The following is a 10,659-nucleotide window of genomic DNA, read 5'->3' as shown; positions in this document are numbered from 1 at the left end:
TAATTATTTAAGTTACAATTCATTTTAATTGTAATTTAGTATCTTTAAGGTCTTGACTTGAATTTGTGCCTTTTCATGGTTTAAACTCATTTTTTATTGCCAAATATCGAGATACATGAATTTATTTATATCGTTCGAATCATATTTAAATTACGCGGGAAAAAAAGACGATTGTATTTATTTTCTTATCTAAATTTATAGAAAACCAGGACTTGTCATTGTAATTATTGATACAATTTTTAATAAAATAATTAAATTTCAATTTTGAAATTTCGCGCCAAGTTGGCGCCACTGAGCGTCACTGTATTCGACGTTCAAATGTTTGCTAAAGTGGGGGGGTCGATGAATCGCAAAATCGATTGCTTAGTATCAACTGACGGTTCGATAGCGGCAGTCAGTATTATCGAAAATGGCAGTAGTAGTCGAGCCTTTGTTACATTTGAATTGTAACGCCATTGCAGTGGCGTCATGTAATTATCTACAAAATTTGTTGCTCATAGTTATTGTTTAATTAAATTGTGCAGTGTTTGTAAAATTTGAATTGTGCAAAGTGTCTGTAGTGTCGTTAAGTGATAAGTGTTCAGTGGTAGTGTAAAGTGTTGCTGATGGCTGATGCTGATGTCTTCCAAGTTCCTGAGCAAAATCATCTGGCATCGTCTGGTGGGAAATAGCAGTCAAGTGACGTTTGTTTAGCTGCAATACACTTGGAGCAATTTAATTCAAATCTCCAAGTGTATTAGGATACCCTTCTGCGCATTATTTCCTCACCAAGGTTTGTTCAAACACTCAAGTGTTTTTTTTTTAATATTTAAAACTTTTTTCTAATATATTCTGCCACCATTTTATTTTGATGTACAATTTAAAATTTTTCTCCAATTTCTGATAATTTATTTTTCAAATATTTAAATTTACCGCGCAAGTAATAAAGAAAATTAACAAATTATTAATAAAAAATAAAAAATGCAGAGCATACTTTTTAGTCTAATTAATCAAATTATTGACACAAACAAATTTTAATAAAATTATCAAATTTCAATTTTGAAATTTCGCGCCAAGATGGCACTACCGTGTCGCTGTATTCGACGTTCAAATTTTTGTTAAAGTGGGGGTGGTCGAACGATTGCAAAGTCGATTGATTTGTATCAACTGGCGGTCCAATAGCGATAGCCAGTATCATCGACAATGGCAGTAGTAGCCGCGATCCTTCTTTACGTTTAAATCGAAACACAGTATTGCAGTTAAGTCGTGTAAAATTGTGCAGTGATTGTAAAATTTATCTTTTATTAATTTAACTTGTGCAAAGTATCTGTGGTGTAGTTAAGTGTTGAGTGTTCAGTGCTAGTGTATAGCGTTGTGTTCAGTTCGAGTGCAAAGTGTTGTGATTGCTGATGCTGATGTCTTCTACGTTTTTTAGCTGCAAATACACTTGGAGCAATTTAAGTCAAATCTCCAAGTGTATTAGGACACCCTTCTGCATATTATTTCCTCACCAAGGTTTGTTCAAGCACTCAAGTGTTTTTTATCATTTTTTTTTTTTCAATATTTTAAATATTTTTCTATCATAATCTGCCGCCATTTTATTTTGACGTACGATTTTTAATTTTTCTTATTAGAAAAAAAAAAACAATGCTGCGTGGAACAGTAATCCAGTCAATAAGCGTGTTTGAGCAAACATATTTTGCTATACACATATTTATTATATTGACTTACTGTTCTGTACAGCAATGGTTACTGTTTTTTTTTTTTTTCGAGTATGTGCATTTTTTAAAATAAATTATAATCTACTATTCAAACATCGCCTTTGGAATCAGCTAACAAATGATTCACTCAAATAAGTATTCTTAAAGATAAATTTGGTTAATCGATTTTATTCAATGAAATAACAATGTTTTTAGTCATAAAATTTATATATACTTTAAATTTGATTAATTATTTAATGTTGAAAATAATTTTTCTCATCATTGTAATCATAATTATAATCGTGAAAAATTAATCTGAGGCTGATTAGTCATCATCACCACCTCTGGAGAGTGTGTTTCCACATTCAAGACGGTTAAAATAATTTGCTCTGCAATGATACGGGCGGCAGCAAGAACCTCCTGCGGAACACTGTAATGCACATAAGACATTATATAATAATAATAATAATATTTGTTTAATGATCTATATATCCGTGGATATTGATCAACATAGATTTGTACCCTGGATCAAAAATGAAACTTGATTTAGATTGGGTTGACCAAATCGAAATTTAGAGCCATTTTTTATGAGAACCCCGACTTTTTTACGGAGATATGAAATACGTTGAGTTTTCGCCTTGGTTTGGACTTAAATCATGACTAAGTAAGTTATTTAAGACGAAAAAGTAAAAATCATGTCGAAATTGACTTGATTTAGACTTAATTCAGCAAGTCAAAAGTGAGCTGAATGACTGTCGTGCTCTAAGTGAAGACAAATAAGTTGAAACTTAGATGAAAAAAGCTGTGAAAGTTGACAGAAATTTAATTCAAGTCGGAAAAGTCGAGATCGTATCGGAAAAACGTCGCGAAATCGATTTCAAAAGGAAGTGAGGTGAAGCGAGTCTCTTTGATTTAGAAAAATTGTTTGAAATGATTCAAAACAATTTGAAATGATTTTGAAAAATTTGAATCGACTAATATATAGATATACACAGCATGGGTTAAATCATTTTTTTAATCAGGGCTGAACCAAGCTTTATTTTTGACCCGGAATAGTCTTGAATATCTATATCGATCTATGTAGCTATGCGTAGATCTGCATAGATCTTCTTAGACAGGGTGCCCACAAAAAAATGATTTCAAAATTTATAATTCCCGGTTTCCAGTAAAATTTTTCACATTTTTCCCTGTTAGATCTACGGATTCATAGAGATTTCCATAGATCTATGGGTTTCTATATGAATCTGAAATTGATATACGTAGATCTACGTAGCCGATGTATATCAGCTACATTAGATCTAAACATATCTATGTAGGTCTCCATAGATCTGAATAGATCTACGTACATTTAATGATGTATAAAAAATGAGTGTTTGCGTAAACCTGAGTAGCTCCACGATCTAACCCATTTTTTCACGGGACAATGATAAATAAAAGAGTAAAAAATTTATAATTAAATTTATAGAAATACTTACATCTCCTCCATGTTTTATGCAAGCGCTTTCGGCTCCGATAGCCAACAATGCGAACAATGAAAGTAAAATAATAAGCTTCGACATTTTGATTGCTTTATTGCGTTGGATACAACAGTTACGTTGAATTTGAGTTTACTGATGATATCTTTTAAAAGCGAGGGTATTTATACCTTAATCTCAGCTATGCGCAATTGATTTCCGGTTTAATTTAATTACATTCATTTTTCCTGTTTTCTTTAATTTAAATACTGGTTTGATTAACTATACATTTATTATTCAATAAATAACTCACTAAATTTAATTTATATTAATCAAGGCTAACAATGTAATTATTTTTTATAATTAATTGCACATATTCAATCGACGTGCATTGAAAAAAAAAAAACAATGAAAAATTTTTTAGAATAAATTAAACACTAGATTTAGTTGTTTCTATAAAAAATTTATGTTTCTATAAGAAATTTTTACATTTTTTTTAGAAAAATATTTACTCGTTACATTGAGTTTATTTTTTAATCAAATTTTATCAGCGTATAATTTTATGTTTGATTATCTGATCGGTTCTTAATGTAGAGAATAAAAGTACGTATTTCCATAGCATTCAAAGTAACTTCAATGGCACCATCTTCCAATTTAACAACCCGAGTAAAATCGTATGGTTGATCATCAACTTCATTTGATTCTGTTTGCCACTGCAGCCGATTCATGTCTTCAATCCATTGATTTCCACCAAGACTAGTTTCTTTTACCGAAACTATTTCAAGGTTTGCAAAAAGATCCTAAACACAAAACAATTATTATAATAAATGAATAAATAGAAAATCAAGTAATAAAATTATTTAACAAACCGCAAGATTCATAGTAACGCTTTGTGATAAAGCTCCTGCTTCGTTTTTTTCAAACAAATGTTCAAGTCTCAATAAAATTGTATTATCTTTCCACGGTTCAAGAGTTAGAATTTGAAGATTTTTTGGTATCTTATTCCGCAAGCTGCTTCCCTATTAAATAAATAAAAATTTGTATCAGAATAATTATAAAGAATAATTCTTTCAATTTTTCATTAAAATTTTTTTTTCCAAATTGAGGGCAAAAGTGTTTGAAGAAGAAATTAATTTATGGCTCACCTGCATAGAGTAATAGCTATTCCATTGATTAAACGATAGATTCGCGAGGGGAGAAAACAAATACCAGGGTCTTAATGCCAAAGCAATAGCTTCTGATTTTTCAGCCAATGCAACTGTTGATAAATCTTCAAGACTGCTGGCAAGAAGTGAATGTGTACCTTTGGCCACGAGTCCATAACCAAAAGCTGTTTCATTTAGAGCTTCGCCGACTCCAAAAGCATCGTCATTTAGTAATCTTCGGTGTAACATTACTTCCAATTCACCATCAATCATACTTGTACCTCCTTGAGCCCGATCATTCAAAATACTCATTCGTATTTTTTGTTTCTCGTCTTCCAAATAAATTTTAGCAGTAACTGGATAATAGTTACCAGCAATTGGTTCTTCTAAACTCACATTCCAAGAGGGACGATAATTTCTTATACGTTTGAGCATTTCTCTACCATTGCTGTCAGTATAAAATGTTTTTTCCGAATTAAGATTACTCGTATACTTAGTAATTACTTCTCTTCCAACAGAATCGTCAATAGGAATAGGCCCTACTACCCATTCAAAATCAATTTTCTTTTCTGAATTATAAACGCGTACTATTTGGCTTACGTAATTGTTAATTGTTAAATGCAACTCATTGACTACAGGTCCAGTGTAAAATTTGTGATTTCCTGAGTATGAAAAATCATGAATACTTGATTGGTTTGGACGGAAAATATAAGCTCCTGACGCGCGATAAGCAAAGGCGGTATTATTTCCTTTCATGCCTTCGTAATAATGAAATGATTGAGTAACTTGTAAATTCATATTTTTCCATTTTATAACAACATTACCGAGTTCATTAACACTGACGTCGTATAAGTCATTACCAATCGATGATATCGCTGCTTGACTGATTTCTTCAACTGTATTCGATGATAATTTTGTAATGTAGAACGATTGATGACCCAAAGCGGGGGTATCAATAGCACGAAATACTAATTCTTTTGTTGAATTGCTTATTCTTCCTGGTGTTTGACGTACGAATTGTGGAATCGGTAGTAATTGTGTTACTATTTCCTTACCAGTGTAATCTTTCACATTATAAGCGTTTCCATTGACGGGTATTCGGACGTATGTTGACATGGGTTGACTTGTTGGGTTGTATAACGTAAGGACAAAGTTTCCTGATGTTTCACTGAAGACGCAGGAACTAATGTTCAATAGTAAACATGATTTGAATTCAACTTCCGGAGCTTGAGGATCTTTTTTTAACATTTTTGACAGAGCATCGGACACGATATTTGTGCCATGCATAAAACTGGCGTACAAAAGTCTCGCGTAGTCTTCAGCTACGTGTTGTTTTTCTGTTCCTGTTACGGCATCGTGATGCTGCATGACACCCATCGCTTCTTTGAAATGAATCAAACCTTTGCTGTCCATTAGTTTTGACAAAACTGACAATTGTTTAGTGACTTGAAGGAAATTGTTGCCCATACGCTCGAAAAATTTCAATGTCGGTCGAGAAGTAAAATAGCCGGTCCAAAATGCATGAGGGTCGCTACTGTACGGGAAAAAATCATCTGATTTTGTTGTCCAGGACATTTGCGCGTCATTTAGGGATTTTATGTAACACGAAGGTGTTGAGTAGAATACGTTAACTGTTGATCCATACATTTGATTTGTATATCTATAAGTACATAAAAATTATAATATAATGTCCATATATATTTTAGAAAATTATATTTATTTTTACAAATATAGCTCAAGATTTTCCCTCGAAAATTCAAAAGTTATCAGTTTGAATTGAAAATTCCTATAGGAATATTAATCTGTTCTTTTATTCATATTCGCGTATTAATAGACGATAGACATAGAAATCCAGATACCCCGGATTCTATAGAAATTACTTATATAGAAACCCAGATTCCTATATAAATTTCCCGCAAAGAAATCCATACATCCAAATTCCTGTCAAGTTCCTACACGGGGATCCAGGTACCCACAGTTTCCTACATGGATTCTTATATAAATCCATACACTCCTATATTAATGCTTATGATTTCTTACATAAATCCGTACTTTTCTATATGAATTCCTATGGGTTCCCATGCAATCCCACGTGGATTTTTTTGATAGTGGTAAAATTTCAATGATTTAAAACAGAAAAATTTTTCTGCACGGATCTATTTAAATGACCTTTTTTTTCTATTCGAAATTTTTTTCTTACCTAATAAGTTTGTCCAAATTTAAAAACCACATATTTGCATTCTGGTAATTAAAATCTTCACCCATTGTTAGAATTATATTATTTGTATTATAAGATTTCGCTTGTATCTGGCAATATGCCAAAAATAAAGCTACCTGTTAATAGATTTTTTTAACAACTTTAATTAAACTCATCAGAAATTGGGTCAATTCAATAATCTCGTTTTTTGAATCTCAAATTATCATTCGATCTCTCCCCCCACCCCTTTCTCTACCGCCTTGACCAAGTTGTAATGATGTATATAAATAATATTATCTCGCGTACCTTATCAATTTGTCCAGATTCATGAAGTACATTTCCGATTGTTGATAAGTAAAATCACCACCCATTGTAAGAATAATATTATTTGTTTGATAATGTTTAGCTTGTTGGTTTATCGTATAATTATAAAATTCTTTTATCTGTTAAAAAGAAAAAAAAAATTTCAGTATTCAAATTTATTTATTTCTCAATCCGTAAATTTCGCTATTTGCCCAAAACTTTTTTGTACCAATTTCAGACATTCAGAGATTCAAAAAACGAGTTTATTTACAGACTAATGTTACATTACTTCAACTGAATAATACATAGTACATAAAATAAATACCTTAACTTCAATGTTATTATCTGGACTTTCCGGGTCATCGATAAGTGGATCGTCTGAACAAAGTATATCAAAACAAAATCCCGGAGGAGGTGAATAATTATTGAACAAAGCTATCGAAAACAAATTAGCCTTTTCCCCTGAAATATAACATTAAATAAAAAATAAATATTAGATAACATTTCTTTTGTAAATTTAGTTACAGATAGCGTAACATTTAATATATTAGTCAAACTTACTGATAATGAGTAAAAAATTATGTTAATAATTACCTAAACTCGAGCTAGCTTTCCAGAGAAACTCAGCAGTTTTATCTTTCAAACGTTTCGCTTTATCTTGATAATCTAAACGACCGAAGAACATTCCATCGAACCCAAATTGGGCGAATAATGAAGCTTGTTCTCGAGAATGACCAAAGGGGTCAATTTGCCAACCGATTTTAGGACGAGCACATTCACCAAATGTGTCATTCAAACGTCTAAATAAAATTAAAAATTTTACAGATGTTCAAAAAATTAAATAATTAATATCAACTTGGGCCGAAAAATTTGATCTGTTTTGAATCAAATAAAAATTTTAAGTTACTTATTCAATTTTACTTTTCAGCTGTATTCAATTACTGTTCGTTATTGAGATTATTTTCAGATTTGTTTTCAATCATTTTTAGTTTTTTTTCTGGTTGCCTCGAGATCAAAATCACATTTTTTTCTCAAAATATTTTGCCTTCTTTTGTTTTTATCCAGACCAAAATCAGACTTTCTGTCTATTATATTTAGTCTGTTTTTGATCGTCTTTAGATTAAAAGTATCTTAAAATTTCTATAAAAATTCAAAGACAGATCACCTAGTTTAAGTACAGTTTAGTTAGACTAAAATTTGATTTGATTTTCGTTTAACTAGACTGTGTTTGAATTTGGACTAACTTGTTTCTTTTTGAATCAATTGATCTGTCTTTGAATTTTTATTAAAATTTCAAGCTGTTGATCTAACGACGTCCAAAAACAGATCAAAAGTAATAGATAGAAAAAGTCTGATTTTGATCTAAAGGCGATCAAAACTAGACTAAAAATTTTTGAAAAAAAGTCTGAAAGTAGTCAAAACAAGAAATACGAGCAAAACTTTATCAAATTTCACATGTTAATTGAATACAAATAAAAAGTAAAATTGAATAGAAGTAACTTAAAATTTTTATTTGATTTGAAACAGATCAAATCTTTCAACCAGGTGAATTGTGAAGAAAAAGATATAAAAGAAATGATTGATTACCTAAATCCCCAAGTAGATTGATCAATAATTGAATGATAATGCGTCGTGGCTTCGTCATTCATACTCCATGCTCCTCCAATAATTTCTAAACGACCTTCATTTATAAATGATTTAACTTCTTCTTTGATTTTATCATCTTGACGCTGCCACCACTTCCACAAAAATGCCGTCTCAACATAAATAAATCTAAAAACATACAAAAAATCAATAAAGCAATAGTTCTATCACTTAATATGAGCGAATAGATATTTACTTCCGAGCAGGATCATGTCTTAAAGCTTCAATGACAGTATCAATAATATACTGCACTCCTGCTTTTTGAGTTAAGGTTCTACCTTTAAATTAAATTAAATTATTCATTTATTACAACTTAGTATGGTAATTATTATTTATTATTTACATATTCAATTTATCGGAAAATTAGCTAATGACTTTTCGTCAAGATAGTAAACTATAACTTTAATTGAAGCGCGCGTAGACTTATGAAAATTACATCAAAAAATTAATATAACTAGTGGTTTGCTATTATTTATTCTTTTAATATTTTTACCATCATATAGCAACAAAAATTTTTTAGACCTATATATATTAATAAGATATGAAAGATCAGTAACATTTAGCGGTCACTTAGTATCCAAAACTCAATTTTAAGCTCAAAATTTCTAGGTTTACTTTTTGAGAATTTTAATCTTAATATATCTCGATAACTATTCAGTTTTCAAAAAAAGTACAAGATACCTTTTTTGTAGAAAATTTAAAGCCCTATAAAAAAGGTTTCTTACAATTTTGAAAATAACTCAATATTTACAAAGATAATTACTAAAAACTAATTACACTTTTTTTTGATAAACTGTGAAATTGAAAAAAAAATTTTTTTGAATTTTTTTTTATTAAAATAAATGTACTTTTTAAAATTTCAAATTTTTTTTATCAATTTTATATCGTAGTACATTTATTTTCTATTAATTTGTCTGAAAATTTAGTAAAAATTATCAAAAATTAAAAAAGTTTTCAAATTTTTATGGAAAAAGTAATTTTTTCTTTTTTTTTTTTTTTTTGTGATCTAAACGAAAAATTTATCATAAAAATATCATAATATTTTTTATTGAAATATATATTAGTTTGATTTTTACAGCTGATCAAAGGGGATCTCATAGAATGTGACCTTTATGATTCGCGCCGGAAGTGTAATCATTGAGAGTTAATTTTTTTACATAAAAGTCATAATTAAATAATTAAAAAATTTTTTTCATATAATGAAATATTTCAAATTAAAAAAAAAAAAAAAATAATTTTTATTATTCTTACTTCCATAATAATATTGATCTACTGTTTTTAACCAGCCAACATCGTCATGTGTATGTGGTACCAAATGAACATTTAATTTTTTCGGATCTATTTTTGGACATGACTAGAAAAAATTGAACAATTATTACTATTATTTAATACGTGTTATTTAATAATATTTGATAAAAATATTTACCTCATATCCACAAGTTTTTTTTGAAGTTTTTTCTTCTGAAAAGTCGCGTACAATTCCGGCAAAACATAAGAATGAGCATAAAAATAATAATAGTATAGACAAAACGCGTTTGAACATGATTCGCTGAGGACGCTTATATTACTGAAGGGAATTCTTTCGTGAGCGTTAGCATAAATACTAATGAGATAATAACAGCCTTTTGAACTTATATACGCTTACTAATACTATGTTTATTTTATGTCCCTGTTAGTAAAAATGTATACACACACAGTAATAAAATCTACAATCTTTGACTGCAGTGTGTATTAATGACCGATAAAGAGATTAAAAAAATATATTAATAAATGAAAAAAATTGTTAATTTATAATGATTTTTTACAATAATTGGAATTTAGATTTTTTTTTAAACAAAATTTATTATTTCGTAAATTTTTTTTATTTTTATTAAGATTAATTTTTTAAATATTCTAATAGAAGTTTTTCGAAATATTTTATTTTTGTTTATTATTCAATTATAATTAGAAAAAAAAAATTCATTGTAGTACAGTAACGTTAATTTTTTTTTGCCTCATGGAAAAAAGAAAACAGGAAAAATTACAGTCTCAAATAAGAATTTAAGAATTTTATTAAAAGTTGATTTTTCAGAGTATGTTCTTTATTAAAATTTTTAAAATTTGTGACATTCTTAAGCATCGTTTCAAGAATATTCTGCTAAATTTTCATAAAAAAATATTTTAAAATAAGCCAGTGGTAGTGGGGAGAGACGAGTGATTTAAAAAAAATTCTCCATGCGGTAGGCAGGATAACTCAT

General features: G+C 29.3%; 1 protein-coding gene and 1 long non-coding RNA gene across 3 annotated transcripts; both read right to left on the bottom strand.

The window, feature by feature from the left end:
• Window positions 1-1,836: 1,836 nt before the first annotated feature.
• LOC128668671 (uncharacterized) lies at window positions 1,837-3,318 on the bottom strand. Its single transcript, XR_008404309.1, has 2 exons — window positions 3,155-3,318; window positions 1,837-2,109 (listed from the first exon to the last, which is right to left on the bottom strand). It is a non-coding gene; the product is annotated as an uncharacterized LOC128668671 (long non-coding RNA).
• Window positions 3,319-3,589: 271 nt separating this feature from the next.
• On the bottom strand, window positions 3,590-10,011 carry LOC103573597 (lysosomal alpha-mannosidase). Of its 2 annotated transcripts, none has more exons than XM_008552746.2 (10): window positions 9,849-10,011; window positions 9,674-9,776; window positions 8,619-8,700; window positions 8,366-8,551; window positions 7,373-7,578; window positions 7,104-7,240; window positions 6,479-6,612; window positions 4,279-5,938; window positions 4,003-4,152; window positions 3,590-3,933 (listed from the first exon to the last, which is right to left on the bottom strand). In XM_008552746.2, the coding sequence occupies exons 1-10, from the start codon at window positions 9,963-9,965 to the stop codon at window positions 3,694-3,696; spliced, it is 3,015 nt and encodes a 1,004-aa protein (XP_008550968.1). In that variant the 5' UTR covers window positions 9,966-10,011; the 3' UTR covers window positions 3,590-3,693. The 2 variants fall into 2 exon arrangements, with proteins under 2 accessions (XP_008550968.1, XP_008550967.1); XM_008552745.2 differs by lacking the exon at window positions 6,479-6,612 and adding an exon at window positions 6,782-6,918 and having other exon boundaries at window positions 3,591-3,933.
• Between the last annotated feature and the right edge of the window lie 648 nt (window positions 10,012-10,659).

Source organism: Microplitis demolitor, chromosome 9, assembly GCF_026212275.2.
Source record: "Microplitis demolitor isolate Queensland-Clemson2020A chromosome 9, iyMicDemo2.1a, whole genome shotgun sequence".
NCBI classification, from domain to species: Eukaryota; Metazoa; Arthropoda; class Insecta; order Hymenoptera; family Braconidae; genus Microplitis; species Microplitis demolitor.
The sequence above is the reverse complement of the archived record's forward strand: the minus strand, read 5'-3'. Positions and strand labels throughout refer to the sequence as shown.

Excerpts from the sequence above, each read along its gene's own strand:
- LOC103573597 (XM_008552745.2), bottom strand. The coding sequence starts at position 9,965 with ATGTTCAAACGCGTTTTGTCTATACTATTATTATTTTTATGCTCATTC. Across the intron at positions 8,701-9,673 it reads AGATCAATATTATTATGGAA|GTAGAACCTTAACTCAAAAA; the intron begins GTAAGAATAATA and ends TTTAATTTAAAG. Across the intron at positions 3,934-4,002 it reads GCGTTACTATGAATCTTGCG|GATCTTTTTGCAAACCTTGA; the intron begins GTTTGTTAAATA and ends TTTTGTGTTTAG.